Source organism: Pimephales promelas, chromosome 13 (genome assembly GCF_988280905.1).
Source record: "Pimephales promelas chromosome 13, fPimPro1.hap1.1, whole genome shotgun sequence".
Lineage (NCBI taxonomy): Eukaryota > Metazoa > Chordata > Actinopteri > Cypriniformes > Leuciscidae > Pimephales > Pimephales promelas.
The window spans coordinates 5,711,337-5,729,379 of NC_142781.1; the positions used below are offsets into that span (position 1 = coordinate 5,711,337).

Genomic DNA, 18,043 nt, shown 5'->3' on the forward strand with positions numbered 1-18,043 from the left:
AGAATGGGAAAGAAAGGTGATTTAAGCAATTTTGAGCGTGGCATGGTTGTTGGTGTCTGAGTATTTCACAATCTGCTCGGTTACTGGGATTTTCACACACAACCATTTCTAGGGTTTACAAAGAATGGGGTGAAAAGGGAAAAACATCCAGTATGAGGCAGTCCTGTGGACGAAAATGCCTTGTTGATGCTAGAGGTCAGAGGAGAATGGGCCGACTGATTCAAGCTGATAGAAGAGCAACTTTAACTGAAATAACCACTCGTTACAAATAAAGCATTTGTGAAGCTACAACACACACAACCTTGAGGTGGATGGGCTACAACAGCAGAAGTCCCCACTGGGTACCACTCATCTCGACTACAAATAGGAAAAGAGGCTACAATTTGCAAGAGCTCACCAAAATTGGACAGTTGAAGACTGGAAAAATGTTGCCTGGTCTGATGAGTCTCGATTTCTGTTGAGACATTCAGATGGTAGAGTCAGAATTTGGCGTAAACAGAATGAGAACATGGATCCATCATGCCTTGTTGCCACTGTGCAGGCTGGTGGTGGTGGTGTAATGGTGTGGGGGATGTATTCTTGGCACACTTTAGGCCCCTTAGTGCCAATTGGGCATCGTTTAAATGCCACGGCCTACCTGAGCATTGTTTCTGACCATGTCCATCCCTTTATGGCCACCATGTACCCATCCTCTGATGGCTACTTCCAGCAGGATAATTCACCATGTCACAAAGCTTGAATCATTTCAAATTGGTTTCTTGAATATGACAATGAGTTGACTGCACTAAAATGGCCCCCACAGTCACCAGATCTCAACCCAATAGAGCATCTTTGGGATGTGGTGGAACGGGAGCTTCGTGCCCTGGATGTGCATCCCACAAATCTCCATCAACTGCAAGATGCTATCCTATCAATATGGGCCAACATTTCTAAAGAATGCTTTTAGCACCATGTTAAATCAATGCCACGTATTAAGGCAGTTCTGAAGGCGAAAGGGGGTCAAACACAGGTAAGTGTCCTTTAGGTAAGTGTATATTCAATTTTTTTTCCAATAAACCAATAATTTTTTATTAACATTAATGAAACACACAGCCTATATAATACCTACTGTACCGCATGGATCTAATATAAATGTTACACATCAGATGTTTTTCCCCAACAGGTAACCACCCGTTCAATTAAGAATAACAGATGTGCGAGAATACTCACCAAGAAAGAGATATTTTTAAATACTGTGTATGTGTATCTATGTGTATATCGGGATCGCGTCTTTGTGCACATACTTCGGATTGTCAATCAGCGCGAGTAAGATCATTTTGTTTACATCAGCATCAGTTTGAATTGAAAATCGCATTTCATTGGTTCAGACTCATTCCATTGAGAATTTGCTATACATATTCACAAATTTGCAATGGTGCACTTTAAAACAATACCAAACCTGTGCTGAGAGGAAACGTCTGTCGTTGAGAAGCGAGCGGAGAAAAAATGCCTTTATTTGCTATTTGGAGCATTGGGATTGGAAGAATTCACTCCTTTTTGTGAAAACCTCAAAATCGACCAAAAATCAAGCGTAGTGTCAGTTCTGGCAGGTCACGTTAGTCAAGCTCACATCAGTGATTCCCAGCTGATCCACATCTACCTATAGGAATAAGATGCCTATCACTGTATACATATATAAGCTCCTTCAGTATTAACAGCAGCTATCGTGTCTCTCATGGGCTAATTCCCTCCTCCATCCCCTGCTTCTCCTCTTGCCCAGTCAGGATTTGGAATTTTGATTACCCCTTGAGTCAGAATAAATTCTCGAATTATGTTGTACTTTAAAATCTTGAATGAATGATACCTGCAATGCATTCATGTTGGTTCTGTTCTGTTTACCCTAAGGCGGGCTCTTATCTATGCTAGGCTGCATGGATGAACAGGGAGTTCTTGCCCAGAACCATACCCCCAATTCTAACTGTATGCTAACTCCCAATCGTATTTGACGATAGTGGTCCTGACAGAAATGACAATTTCTTTTTCCATTTTTGACATTTCAACTCATTTTGCCAGCACGGGTCACATAACAAATAGATGCAGGCAGTCATGTACAAAAATCCACCTAATATTGTATATAAATATAACGTAAAGAAACAAGACATGTCTAAGACTTTGACATCCTAGTGCTAATATATGACTGGGGCCTCCAAGATCACATAGAATTTATAATACACATTTTTAAGACACACGTATGTAAGCTTGTTGCAATATTTATTAGAAAGAAAAATACTAGGCGCATAAACATGTCTGTGTGCCATTCTACTGTCTAAAAACTATCTATGTTATCTAAAATTTCATTAATTAACCAGGAAATTTCTGTAAAAGTTGATATAATGATCAACATTATTCTGTCAACAGAACTTGTTTGCACTTATTAGGTTTAATTCAATAATTTATGATTAAACGTACAACTATGCATTTATTTAAGTGATAGGTCCCTTGAATTTCTTTTTAGAGTGTGTTGGGCTAACTTTGTTGATCAGCAGCAATATGGTGAGATAACGCATTGGGAAGTGGCACTATGAGGAGGAGAGATGGCCACATGGAATCAGGCCCAGCAGGGTCCTCAGGGCATGTGTGAATCAGCTGTTTGCTCGTTTTTTCTCAAGGTTTCGTTCTCTACTACTATCACCAGATGGGGTTTTGGTTCATTGCCACTGTTGCTCTTTGGCTCGCTCAGTGGTGGTTTATATGACAGTTAATACATAATAAATCATGAATTGCAACATACGTATGGAAGCATGAGGTATGTAGTCCTAATAAAGTTTCTGAGGGTCAGTCTAGGTCAAAGTTCAAAAATATTGTTCTAGTCCTTCCCTGAGGAATATTTATATGTATAAGTGAAATGAATGTACGTTCAATTCAATTAAATTCACATTAATTTGTATAGCACTTTTTCACAATACATATCATTTCAAAGCAGCTTTACAGAAAATGCATGTCTATATTACAGTTTAGAGTGATCTATTATCAAAGGTGAGGTGACCGTCTAAGTTACAGTATGTATTTTAGAAATGTACAGAAGATGCTTTCACTTTACATTTTAGAGTGAGTGAAATGTACAAAGATAAGACCAACAGCCTTTCCCTGTATTTTTTTCCAAACTTTACTGTTATAAGTGCTTTTAGTTAGAGACTGCTTAGCAGTTTTTAGAGATCTCATCCGGTTGTACATGTCAACAATGAGAAGTGTAATCAAGCCGTTGATTACGTGTTTTCCATATGAATGATGAATAACACAAATTGGTTGAAATAAGCTAGATGTTCATCTGGTCTGGTCAGATACAAAGGTGTATAGTGTATTGCATTGTATTATATTTGTTTGTGTCATATGTCTCATGTCCTGTAATGAAGTGCCTTGCGACTGCGCCGCAACCCAATTGCCCCACGGGGACAATAAACTTATCTACAACTCAGGGAATTAGACCTAAAATTCTGTACCTCACACTTAGAGATGCTAACTTTGGGAAACACATTCAGTCAGAATTTGGAGACAAATGTTCTATCACCAATGATTCTGCAACACGGTCTTAAAGAACTTCTTGCCCATTCATCAATGTAGTTGCTGTGGAAGCTCCTTTTGTCCAGGAATTGTACTACAAAAGGACTCTTGGTTGAACATGTATGGGAGAATCCGGTTGCCATTTGACAACATTGGACGTTTTCCCCCACGTACACCGACGGGTGAGTTAAACTCATTATAATATGCAAAACTGTTATCCACTCACAGCAGTGGGCGTTTATTTCCAAGTCTTCAGTACAACTTGGGTACAAAATAGCCTATTACTTATTCATTTTGATGTTTTTGAATGCAAAAACCAAGTGAACGTCATAAGTTGACCTCAGACAACAATATAATAAAATTTTAAAAGCCAGTTCATGACCCTTTTAAAGATGTGAAATATTAATTTCCAAGCATTTATATTGTCCCGCTGAGCAAGCTGTGGCATGATGTACAATTTCTGCTAATAATCCCAGATAATATAAGGTAGGAACAAGGATGAACAGGATGACTTCCAAGCAGGAACAGGATGAGCTCACCAAACATTACAGCCAAAAAGGACAAGACTTGTTAAGGAACACAAGAAACACTAGGGTTTAAATGCAGAAGGGGTCGGCAAACAAGACACAGCTGGGAATAATCACAGAATTAATCAACAATAACTACAAAGGACTACAAAACATGGCAGAGGACAGGAAAATATAAAAGTCCACACATGACCAGGGGAACACAGGCTTTTGATCATGGCAGATACCTGTTTCACGAGTTCACACTTATATATAATTTTGAGTGAGTAAGATTCAATGCGTATTTGGCGTGCTGTCCAGAGGGAGGGCTCCGAGCTTGGAATTCTGCCCGAACCCAGAGTACTCCCCCCATATGTAAGTGATTTTTTTTAGAAAGAGGAGTGTGGAGAACTAGGAGTGTGGAGAAGGGGTGGAGGAGGGATGCTGTAAACTGTCAATGGATCAAGGTAAGACTGCTGAGTCTATATGTACCCTCTTATCATTGATTGCTGTCCACTCGTGTTAATTATCTGAACGTGCTCCTCACGAACTTAGTTAATAAAACTTAATTTCACAAGTTCACACTTACATATAATTTTGAGTGAGTAAGATTCAATGCGTATTTGGCGTGCTGTCCGGAGGGAGGGCTCCGAGCTCGGAATTCTGCCCGAACCCAGAGTACTCCCCCCCAAAAGGCTAAAGAGCAGAGGACAGCCGCCGGAATAAAGACCCCCAAAGACTCCATCCGCTGTGAGACTAATGCTCACTGGACAGAAAGAGGAAAACTGAAAAGAGGAAAATGAGTGCTTGCCCAGGAGATTTTCTCGTACTCCGTCCGCTGTGAGACCAACTGCTCGCTGGATGAAAGAGAAAATGTAAGTGCTCTACTGGGAAAGCTCTCACTCCATCCACTGTGAGACCAATGTTCGCTGGACGTAAAGAGGAAACCTGAAAAGAGGGAAAAATGAGTGCTTGCCCATGAGATTTTCTCACACTGCATCCGCTGTGAGACTAACTGCTCGCTTGATGAAAGAGAAAAATGTAAGTGCTCCACTGGGAAAGCACTCCGCTCACGAAGTGATGGCGATTTCTGAGTGTCTAAGAAAACGAAGAAAGTCTAGTTTAAACATGGCATCGAGTGTGTGAGCAGAACTAAGGGGCTGGTAGCCTGTGCGGAAAGCCTAAATATATTTGATGAGAATGTCCAGTGTTATGGGTTGTCTGGCATCAGGGCGGGTGGGCTGGGATCTTTGAATCCCTTTAATCAGGGTTTGTGAATTGTTTATCACCACAGAAGGAGTGCCGTACATCAGTTTTTGGAAAAACTGAATGCCACTCAGATAACCTTTAATGGACCCGATTTGTAGGCTCTCAATGATATTAAGGTAGGAGATAAAAGATTTGATTGAAAAGAGAAAAATCCGGGAAAGGCCAGTTATAAGAGACATTTTTTCGTTTTCTTTCTTTACGTTATCTCCAAGCAGTAACGTAGGATTGAAGGGTCCTGGGAGATACTGCTTGGACGATAACTTTGATGCATGCAACGTCCGCTTGGAGACCAATGCTCGCTGGACAGAGAAAATAATCAATTAGGGGTTTTAGCAGGAATAATAATTCTGAATAGTGATGTACTGGAGAGAAAACATCACTGTTGTAGCAGTGTAGAAAATTAGCCAGAGAAACAGAGATCCTGTGGGAGCAGAGGAGACATCACTGCTGTGGCAGTGTAGAAAATAAGCCAGGGAAACAGAGCTCCAGTGGGAGCAGAGGAGACGTCACTGCTGTGGCAGTGTAGAAAATTAGCCAGAGAAAGAGAGTTCCTGTGGGAGCAGAGGAGATGTCACTGCTGTGGCAGTGTAGAAAATTAGCCAGGAAAACAGAGCTCCAGTGGGAGCAGAGGAGACATCACTGCTGTGGCAGTGTAGAAAATTAGCCAGAGAAAGAGAACTCCTGTGGGAGCAGAGGAGACGTCACTGCTGGGGCAGTGTAGAAAATTAGCCAGAGAAACAGAGCTCCTGTGGGAGCAGAGTAGACATCACTGCTGTGGCAGTGGAGAAACGTACCTGTGCAAATTGAGCTGTGGTGTGAAGCCGAGCGAAGGGGGAAGTAGATTGGGGCCTGGCGGGCCGATGATCACCTTCTTGAGCATAATCAAAGATGCGAAAAAGAGGTGAGATTAAATCTTTGCAGGATTATGCGCATCTTTATTAACATGTGAATGCCGTCATGGGACCTGGGTGCGCACTGGGGTACCGAACCCGAGACTACCTGGAGGAGGTGGTCTGAGTTCGGTTGTATGTGAAAGCAGTACGGACTCGGGTGCACACTTGTTCAGGAAGTAAAGTATCCTGCGCATGCGTTTTATCTTATTGTGATGTATTCAGTTAAATAAGTAAGGGATGATAGTGTTGAGGAATTACCTTGGATACGAGCGAGAGTGAGTGCAGTGCATTCGAGCATTGTGCGTGGAGCAACACATTTGGAAATCCACTGTCTCCTTAAGAGTCCGTTTGCAAGCAGCAGAGGTCCACCTTATGTGACACATGCACAATAAACCCGTGCTGTTCACTCAACTGCGCATAATAGCAGCAAATTAATGAAAATAAATAAAAAAATAAATAAATAAAACACAATATTTACCCACGTTCTGCTTTCTATCATGCGCCGTGCACGTTTGTGATGATGTATGATGCATGCAAACGCACCAGGTTCGATAGAATCAAGTTGAGTGTGAAACCAGACCCACACTGCGGGGGGGCGTCGGGAACAAACGCGCTCGGACCGCAGAAAACGAGCCCAGTGTAAAAGCCCCCTTATTTTCTCATTTTATTTATTTATTTGTCATTTCTAAGGGTTGCGTTCCCTGCCGATTTTTTCGTTCTTAATCAGTAAACCAAATGGTGAAGCTGTGGGTTTGAATTAGTCTGAACTTTATTTATTTACAGGTGACGTGATTGTGTTGACAAATGAAATCGGTTACAGGCCGCGGTTTGTGTTAAAAATCTTAAAGTAGGAGTCGATTCCCTTTAATGGAATCGATTCCAACCTTTGGAATCGACTCTCAATTCCTAACGCCTCGGAATCGATTCTTTTTTGGAATCGATTCCCAGTCCTACTGTTTACATGTGACTTTACGCCATAAAAGCATCACGTTTAAGGAACGCAAGTCATTCTTACAGAAACTATTTAAAACGTGTGATCCTCCGATCACAATTATTATCCAGATAGCAACTTGCTTGTCATTCAACAATTGAAGAGAAGTTCAATCAGGGACACAAAAGTTTTGAGCTAAGCACTCACAGAGTTGACCAGGCAGCTGTTGAGAGTGAGGATCAGCCGCGAATCTGCAGCGTGGCTTAACTTGCGGACAAAGAGGACAGCATTGCCTTGTCCATTTCTCTATGGCAGGAATTATTGAATGGTCCGGTTTAAAGAAATACGCTGAAGTAGATTGCGGATGTTTCGCCCGCGGTGGCGAGAACCCGTTTGTTTGGCCTGACGCCCACGAGATAATACCAGGTTGCGGCAAAAATTCCTTATTCTGAAGGACGAAAGTTTCTTTATCGAAACGGGAAGAGCTAGATTCGGACATGGTCAAATGCTGCAAACTGTCAATGGATCGAGGTAAGACTGCTGAGTCTATATGTACCCTCTTATCATTGATTGCTGATTGCTGTCCACTCGTGTTAATTATCTGAACGTGCTCCTCCCGAACTTAGTTAATAAAACTTCATTTAATATGAGTTGAAATGGAATTGCTTTTGGTACCGGCATGGCACCAGTATTTGGTTTCGCTGCTGTGGCTGGATGTTCGTCCCAATGCATTGTATCCTTTTTCTGCGCTATATTGCTGTTAAAGGGTTAGTTCCCCCAAAAATTAAAATTATGTCATTAATGACTCACCCTCATGTCGTTCCAAGCCCGTAAGACCTCCGTTCATCTTTGGAACACAGTTTAAGATATTTTAGATTTAGTCGGCGAGCTTTCTGTTCCACCATTGTACCTTATACTGTCCTTGTCGATAAAGGCAATAAAGGCATCATCAAAGTAGTCCATGTGACATGAGTGGGTTAGTTTGAATTTTTTGAAGCATCGCAAATACTTTTTGGTCCAAACATAGCAAAAACAACGACTTTATTCAGCATTGTATTCTCTTCCGGCTCTGTTGTCAATGCTCGTTCACGCTTCCGCAATGACGCTGCTGTGCTGACGTGTTATCTTGTGCGCCCGAGCTTCGTTTACAGTCTGAGGGAGACGCGCGCTGTAAACAAAACAATCTTCGCAAACATGTCTAAGGATTTCGACAAAAAACTTGCATATTTTTTGCCCAGCCATATTTATTTGAACCCGAATACACAAACGCCCCAGAAAGCACGACAGCACAGCAGCGTCATTGCTGTCAATGCTGTTTTTTTCCTGTTTGTTATATTTAATGTTGAGACACTTCTATTCTCCCTGCAACGTCAGAGCGTTCAAAGCGTCAACAAGCTTCCCTGTACTTTTTGACAAGCGTCCTTGACAGGGCGGCCAGAGCTTCTTTGACGCTTATGTCAGCGGCAGTGTGAACGTACAGTTATGGGTAGTTTTATGTCTGGGTTTGGGTCTGCGTCTCATATTGACGCTAAAGAATGCCACTCACCTGTATGGCACCTTGGGTTCGCGTGTTATATTGACGCTAAAGAGTCCCATGTGCGTAATATTTCGAGGAAATGTCATATGGTGTCACCTATGACGCCAAAGGATGAGAACGGGCTGAAATGTCACATGCCAAAGACGTTGCCACAATGCAAATGTGTTGGTTGTCATCTGATTGAGCTTTGTCTAGTGGATAGTTCTTTTATCAGCACGCCAAGACTTGTGGGCTGTGGTGGAGGACTTGCTGTGGTTTTTAAAAAGCATTTTATCTCCCAGTCTATGGGCAGAGGTACGTACTCTTCATTTGAATTACAGATCACTAAAGTTGGTCACTCAAATTCATTTTATTCTTTTTTAGTTTACTGGCCACTTGGGCCAGCAGCCTCTTTTCTGAGTGAGTTTACTGACTTCTTATCATCCATTATTAAGCTGAACAGGGTGATTATTGTCAGCGATTTTTAATATTTATGTGGATGATGATGCCTGCAACACTGCTTTTGAATTTTTAAACATAATGGAATAATTTAACTTTACTCAACATGTCTCTGGTCCTACTCACAGTAAGGGACATACGCTTGGTCTAGTTCTCTCTCACTTTCCAAACACTAGCAATATTTGCATAGAATATGTATTTGTTAGGGATCACAAATGCATTTTATTTGATCTTGCTTGTAATGAGGATCCTCTGCCTGTTTTATAATTAGTATTTTATTGAGTTTTAAGCACCACTGTTACATTATAAACAGCATTGTAGTCAATATTACAATTGACATCTTAACATAACCCATAATGATGCTACATTTTTAGATAACAATAAACCAAAAGAAAAAAACAAAAAAGAACAAAAACAAAAAATAACTAAATAACTAAGTAAAGTTAAAAAAAAGGGGGAAAGAAAAATTAATAACAAACAAAATCACATGAGTCAAGTGTATAGTTTTACAATAAACACCATGATCTCATCTAGTTGCAATATATTGAACATATTTTCCCCATTTCGCCATATATTTTTCTGCCCTATCATTAATATTGAAATACATTTTTTCATATGATGCCACTTTTGCTAGCTCCGTGCTCCACTCCTGGAAAGAGGGCTCACCTGCGTTCTTCCAGTTTCTCATTATTATTTGTTTTCCGATCATAATACTGGTCTGAATAAAGTCCGCTGCTTCGCAGTTCAATGTCATTTGTGGATCATTTAAAACATTCTGCCTGTTAAGCGAGCATGCTGTTGTGAACTTCTCAGCCGCTTTTGACTCAAGCTTATTATTTCAAATGACATTGACGCTTTTGTACAGTCGTTTAAAGAACAATAGAGTGGCTCCTTTTAAGACTTGAGAAATTACGGCAGTTAAACATCTCTGTAAATATTATAAATGACGCCAACCGCTGCTTTAGACGTGTCTGTCCGAAGGCTGAGCGTTTATGGAAAGCGATCCAGCTTCAAGTACGCCGCCTGCATCAGATCTAAACGAGATGATCAAGGATGCTAGATCTTTTTATTTTATGAAACTGATATCTGCCTGCAAAAAGGAATCCTAAAGCTCTGTTTGAGACTATAAACAACATTGTTTCTCCTGCTACTAAATATTTTCAGTGACAGTTATTTGTAATGCAACATCTTACAAAACAAATGTTAATGTACAAATGCCTGACAGTTCAATCTTTTTCTATCTTGTTTGGACTCTTTTTTTTTGTTTTGTTTAGAATATTACCAAAGGTATTCTGGTGGTGGTTTAGAGAGTGCACTTCTAACTGCATGCTTTATGCTTTATGAGTTCCACAGGGGAACGAAGGGTGATGCTTCGGATGCAATCAGCTGACCAGATTACAAAAATTCTAAATAATTCTGACCTTGAAAAAGGTCAAATTGAGACCCCACAATGCAACTTACAGGTCTATAAGTATCTGCTGCTAATGTCTTGGCATTATGTGCCACAAGACACCATATTAGGCAGATGGTTTTAATGTTTGTGGTTGATCAGTGTGTACAGTACTATTTCTCTGTCAATATCAGATCTCTTTGTTTAAACGAGAGCTGTCCGCTAATTTCTCCCCCACTTAGTTTATTTTGCACATTCTTTTTCATAATAAGTAGGAAAATGACTAGCTAAAACATTTGGTATCAAAATGATGTGATCTATCAATCTATTCACTCGAAGAAATGCTGGAATCGCAAGTATTTAAATGCATTTCCGCTGATATACCAACACTATCTCACGACCAATTCGTACGAATTCGACGCATGATTAAAAAGTGGCTAATTCGTACAAATTCGTACGACCTCACTCGTACTAATTCGTACGATTTGTCTAAACCCACGTGATGGTTAAGTTTAGGGGCGGGGTAAGGGGTAGGTCATTCGTACGAATTCATACGAATTGGCCAATTCGTAAAATATGTACGATTTAGCAAAATCGTATTAATTCGTACGAGTGAGGTCGTATGAATTGTTACGAATTAGCCACTTTTTAATCATTCGTCGAATTCGTACGACTTGGTCGTGAGATCGGGTTGGATATACCTTTGTGTCTTAATCCTTGAGTCAAGCTCGTTACTGACAGCTTGTCTCGGCCACTCCATCTCGCTTTACGGAGCTGGTGAGCAGAATCCAGATAAAGTGATCATGCTTGCCAAATGATTAAATATTTTCAAATGTGTTAAACCAAAAATATTTAACACATAATTAACCGGATTTAACATTAGTTTATGTACCAGGGAATTGTGTCTCAGAGAGATATGTTTCTCCTGCTGCTTCATGTTGTTGTTTTTCACACATTGTGCTTTTCTGTCACGACCATTATCGTCAAATATGATTGACAATTATCATTCAGTTAGAGTTGGGGGTGTGGTCCTGTTCTGGGCAAAAACTCAACCTAGCATGGATAAGAGCAGGGAGAGCAGTAATAACCCGCCTTGAGGTAAACAGAACTGAGCCAACATGAATGCATTGCAGATATCATTCATTCAAGATTAAAGTACAACATAATTCAAGAATTTATTCTAATTCAGGGGGAATCAGAATGCCAAATCCTGACTGGGCTAGAGGAGGTGCTGGGGATAGAGGAGGGAATTAGCTCATTAGGACGCGATAGCAGTTGATAATTCTTGAAGGAGCTTATATATGAATACAGTGATAGGTGTCATATTCCTGTAGATGCCCAGATAGCAAACTGACATTGAATCAACGTGGAAATATGACATCGAAACAACGTTGATCTGACATTGTTTTGCTCATCGAATTAACGTTGAACCAACGTCAGACGTGTCATTCTTTCAAAACTAACGGAAAATCAACTTGAAATCAACGCGTTGTTTCAACGTTATGAAAGCAAACCAATTTTCGATTTTCATTTAGCTTTGAAGAATGCCGCGTCTGAAGTTGGTTCAACGTTAATTCGATGAGCAAAATCAACGTTGTTTCAATGTCACGAGAGACGTCGTTTCCACGTTGATTCAATGTCAGTTTGCTGTCTGGGTGTGGATCAGCTGAGAGTCACTGATGTGAGCTTGACTAACATGACAGATCTGATGCCACACTTGATTTTCATTGTCACCCAGTGTGGGTCAATATCACACTGAAACAACATTTTTACCATTTACACATGGCCACGTAAAAGAGAAATAACAACAAATCAACATTGACTTCAGCAGGATAAGTACTGCATTATGCTGTCAGGGTGGTTAGGGGGAGTCATTAAAAAGGTAATGTCATATTTTTTTAAATAAAGAGAAGATGAAATGGAACATTTTTGTCAAGAACACTCTAGTAATCATCGGTGATACATTTTGAAGTGTGTTTTTTAAAGTGGTATTTTAAGAACTAAAGGCAGATTAAATTATGGGACGGGTTTTGTCATATCTCTGTGGAACGCCTTTGATTTTGTTGTACAAACAGTCAACAAACAAGTCAATGGAGAGCAAATATATAAAATTTGAAAGTGATTTTATTACCTGTGAAGGTCTGTGTTAGGTTAGGAGCAGACAGATGAAATAATTATTTGGAATTTATGTGACATACAGCTACTATTGAACTTTATTAATCTCTTGAATGAATGGAGAGAAAGGACCATAAGTGTAGACATGTGTACACAGGTTGAAGTGGCTATAAATGGAAAACATCTGTTCTATGAGGAAATAGTTAATTAGATTCACTATCTCAGGCATGTACAGTATACACCAGAATTGGCTACACCCCTGTGTAATATCAGTTATTTGAGATTATTGAAAATGTTATCTGTCAGGTTCTGTTTTATAGACTTTTAGTTTGTACTTCCTGGCTTAGCATACAGTATTTATGTTGCTTGTCTCTTTTTTTTCCATTTTCTCGCCACTCATCGTTTCCAATGTTACATATGTTCACCTACACCCATAAGGTAGCATGTAAATAAGTGGGATAGTACACAGAATGTGCTCCCAATATTCATCAGGCTTCTTTTTGTGTTCTTTATTTCACAAGTTTGATCTTGACATTTTTTGATGAAGAGGAAGCTAGTTTTTTTTTTTCCTTGGACACCATCCATAGAGATAATTATGCAATATCCTTTGCACTATCTGAGCTGTCACAGAAACTCCATTGATAACCCCTGTGCAAAGTCTGAAGCACTTGCCTGTCTGTTTTTCAGAGCTAGATAGTGCAAGCATATTGTCCATGTCATCATTTCAAGAGGATGGCAACTGATTATTGTATTTCAACTATATTTTACTTCCTCTTTGCAGCCATAGTGCAGACATGCAGATGGACACAAGGCCATGAGTTCAAAGCTATCAATAGCCGCTTTCCGACCGGAGGGACTTTTGCAGTTCCTATAACCCTTTTTTTCTCGTGTTCCGACCGGACGAAATTGTGGATTTTTTAGTTCCTCAGACCGTAGTTCCTATAACTCTTTCTGTACCTAGTCTAGAGCGAGGACTTTTTTAGTTCCCTTTCCCTAGGTCTACGTTGATTGGTTGAACTTATAAGTCATACCCACTGTCAACACGGAACTTGTAGCGCGCTGTCTGCCATACGCTGTGTGTTTTTGCAAAACATTACAACTAAGGATTAAGACAAACATAACGCATTCAACCAGCTAATTGCTAATGCTAGCTAATCTTACCCGTCGTTTTGTTTGCCTCCTGCGCTCTGCTCTTTTATCGTCTTCCATCATATTACTTAATATCATATTACGCTGGAGCCGTCGTCTTCTGTGTTTCTCTGTACAGAACTCAAGCATAATCTTTAAACACCGCCGTTCGTTCTCCGTTATTAAGGTCCCGGCAAGGCAGAACAGAAACATTGCAATAGCCTCTACGTCTAGTGATGATGACGCTATAAAGCCCGTCGCCGTGTTTGCGTTACCCCTCCTACCAGTTCCTATGGCCACTTGGCCAGTGCGAACGCAAGCAGCAAAACCGAGTTTGGGGGAGAGTAGTTCGTAGAACTGTTTAGAAGTGGACAGTTCCTATAACTAAGTTCCTGTAACTACTTGGTCGCAAAGCGGCTAATGTTCTGGTGTTCAAGGGTTAATCCATATCATTTCTAAGTACTTATTTCAGTAATCACAGGTGTGCTCACTATTTTTGCATTGAATTCCTATTTTTTGTTTGTTCTACTTGTTTTTAGTTGTTTATAAGAGGACATTTTTGTCAGTATTTGTCAACTTAGAAATAATGTATTGAGAGGTGATACCATTTATAATCATTTGACATCTTAGTGATATTACACTGCACTCACTTGTATACTGTAAATCAGAGGTCTTCAACCCTGCTTTTGGAGTCCCGCTATCCTGCCTTAACTCCAACACTAATCAAACACACCTGAACTAGATAATCAAGGTTTTCAGGATCGCTTGAAAATTACAGACAGGTTGGAAATAAATCTTGTAGGACATTAGGTCTCCAGGAACAGGGTTGAAGATGTCTGTAAATTATCTAAATGTAAAATGGTTTTGTACTGATGAAACAAATATTTTTTTATCAGTGTAAATATCCAAAAAACTGAAATATCAGAAACTCACATCAATCATACCCTCTACTTTAGCGATTGCCTTTCCGAAGATTGTTCCAAGCTGGTCTCCCACTCCTGCCAGCAAGAATCCGAACAGAGGAATTCCCAACAGGGCGTAGATGATACAGAAGATACGTCCACCCTCTGTGTGAGGTGAGATATTCCCAAATCCTGGAGTCAATAAAAGTAAGGGAAAAAAAAGTATGATATATTTTTTTGTATTATAATATATATATATATATATATATATATATATATATAGTATTTTGTATTTAGTATAAAACACAACCAGCAACAACATGCCATTGAAAACCTTTTGCCCCAATTCTGAGGGTGCTGTCTTAAAAAAAGGGACTAGCTTAAATAAAAACACACTACAAATGTAAATTAATTACTGCATTGGTTCCCATACTTTTTTGTCATGCCCCCTACATTTAAAAAAAAATTTGCAAGGATAAACACCTGGAATATACAGGGGTTGGACAATGAAACTGAAACACTGGCCAATGTTGGAGGTTTCACATCTATATGCCTGGCGGCCAATCTTCAGAGTGAAGCACGGGTGGATCAGTGATGGTTTGAGCTCCAATATCATGACAATCCTGATTGTATTTGATGGACACGACACTGCCGAGGACTACCAAACCCTTCTGGAGGATCATGAGCACCTGATGCTCAAACCGTGTATCAGCATGATCATGCACCAACACACACAGCAAGACTTGTGACAGAAGGGTTTGATGAAGATGAAAGTGACATTGAACATCTCCCATGGTCTGCACAGTCACCAGATCTAAATATTATTGAGGTGTTTTGGAGGAGCGAGTCCACCAGCATCATATAGTGACCTGGACACTGTTCTGAAAGAGGAACGGCTCATAATCCCTCTGGTCACTGTGAAGGACTTCTGTTCTATCTGTCAATTGGTGCTGTATTTGGATGCAAAATGAGGCCCTCACCATTCTAACAAATTATTGTGTTGTAAAACCAGGTGTTTCAGTTTCATTGTCCAACCCCCAACCCCTTCACTTTGTAATGTCTTTATATAATTTAACAGTAAGAGAGAATAATAATACAGAACTTAACTTTTAAGTTTAAATTGACAAAACATTTAAATATTTCAGTGATGCTTTGGATGAACAATACTGTATATAAAAGCATAACTGCTTTTGACAGCGCCTCACGTCACAAGCTCAGCTTCTCGTTCGTCTTTTCACCGGAACGCACAGCAGTACAATAGCAGATTGTGATTCGGTCTGCTGAAGAGGTGCTTTTCTATGGTGAGCAACTTCTATGTTGGGCTTGTTCCAATGCTGACAATTCAACAGGTCTGCAGAATGATTCATTGTAATTGCCGCCCGATGCTTTATTAAGGCAGAGCGCTAATCGCTATTCACATACTTGAACTCTGTTGCAATGGTTGTTTTTTTATGAGTATCTCCTGCACAAACAGTATCCTCAAGTCCTCCACTTTGAGAACCACTGAATTACTGTGCCCGATGAGTGTGTGAGTACAATAGGCAATCAGAGGTGTTTACGATTCTGCTCAACAGCGCTCAAAGCGTCACATTTTTAAAATTACAGTACCGACTGGTACTGAAGTCGGTACTTTTTGACAACTCTAATTTGCAAACATTATTATTATTATTCAATTTCTCTTGAGGTGAAGATGTTCATCACGAGAAAGCCTATCAAGTGATATGAGTTATGCGTGTCTGCCTCAATGCATACTGATTGAGTGATGGTGGCAAATATTTTGTATTTCTTTTTTGTTCTAAACTCATTTTGTTCAAGTTACAAGTTAAGCTATGATAATAAAATTGGTGAACCTTACGTTATTTATTTGAACTCTTGTAGCCATAGAAGATTATCATAAAACATGCATAGTAGAGAATGTACAGCCTAAATCTGGTCACCAAAAGCACCTTAAGAAGAGAGAGAGATGCAGCGATGACTAAAGGGACACTTCTGATACTTTGAGAAAAGGCTAATTAGAATTTGTGAGTGTAATTTACACATGCCAATCCCCAGACTTACGGGAAGAAAAGGAGATGGTGTGCATCATCCACTCATTCAGATTTGTTCTTTGGAGCTAAACGGTTGCTTAAGCAATCACTCAATCCATTAATCTCTGCAAAAGGATATATCAGTAGTCTCTATCCTTTCCATTTGCACAGCTAAATGCAGAGAGTTCCCCTAGGTTTTCAAAAGCACGATTGCGTACAGAAAGGCCTTAAAAACTGTTCGAAGAAAACAAACACAACCCCAAGTATTTATTTGATACAGTGGTTAACCCAGATAGCAAACTGACATTGAATCAACGTGGAAACATGACATCGAAACAACGTTGATCTGACATTGTTTTGCTCATCGAATTAACGTTGAACCAACGCCAGACGCGTCATTCTTTCAAAACTAACGGAAAATCAACTTGAAATCAACGTTGTTTCAACGTTATGAAAGCAAACCAATTTTCGATTTTCATTTAGCTTTGAAGAATGCCGCGTCTGACGTTGGTTCAACGTTAATTCGATGAGCAAAATCAACGTTGTTTCGATGTCATGAGAGACGTCGTTTCCACGTTGATTCAATGTCAGTTTGCTGTCTGGGTAAATTAACATAAAGCTTAAACTTCTGACATTTCCAAACAGCACAGCAGTAATGACATTATGAACGCCTGGACTGAATAAGGATGACCGATTCAGTTCTAAGCTTCAGACAGCTTTTAACCTTGTGTACTTCTTCATATAAATCACAGGCCTAGCACCGATGAGTCTGGATCAAATTGCCCCCATTGTCACTTTAGTTGCCTGGCAAATGCTACACAGAAAACAACTCAAAGCTTCACATAGACATTCTTTCATTTAACTCATACTTAAAGAGCCCCTATCATAGCATTTGAAATGTTCCTATTTTTGTTTTAGGAGTTCCCAAAAACATTTTAACGTGCATGCAAGGATAAAAAACACATGATTTGTCTTATAATATGCATTTATTTTTAACTGATTTGCTCAACGACTCCCAACTGATTCGTTCGACGATTCATTTTCCCAAACACCTCCTTTGAGTGACGCGAATCTGCGGCGATTGGTCAAATGACCCAGTCAATTGTTATTGGTAAACAGAGACTGTCGGCAACGGAACGCCCATAAACAGGATTATATCTTGTCAAGTGTTGAAAATTGTATATAGTGTTTGAACAAACGTGTCAGAAAAAGTGCAATTTCCACATGGTCCCTTACTCGCGTCTCCGTCAAGAGCAAGCTTTCCCGGCGATACTCACATTGCGGCGGCTTTTGAGGGGCAGTGCTTATTATATAGAGCGAAGTCATATTTGGCTGAGTCGTTTAGGAGGTAATTGCCATTTTTCAAT

The 18,043-nt window shown here is 39.9% G+C and overlaps 1 protein-coding gene and 1 long non-coding RNA gene across 2 annotated transcripts in view; both read right to left on the bottom strand.

Moving 5' to 3' along the window:
• kcnk2b (potassium channel, subfamily K, member 2b) overlaps nucleotides 1-18,043 on the bottom strand; it is a 76,179-nt gene that overhangs the window by 17,927 nt on the left and 40,209 nt on the right. Inside the window, exon 4 of the mRNA XM_089118373.1 lies at nucleotides 14,681-14,841. Within this exon, the coding sequence (XP_088974499.1) occupies nucleotides 14,681-14,841 (161 nt within the window). The remainder of the gene's footprint in view (nucleotides 1-14,680; nucleotides 14,842-18,043) is intronic.
• Nucleotides 1-18,043, bottom strand: part of LOC148975135 (uncharacterized) — a 199,050-nt gene that overhangs the window by 11,902 nt on the left and 169,105 nt on the right. The gene's annotated exons all lie outside the window — the stretch shown is intronic.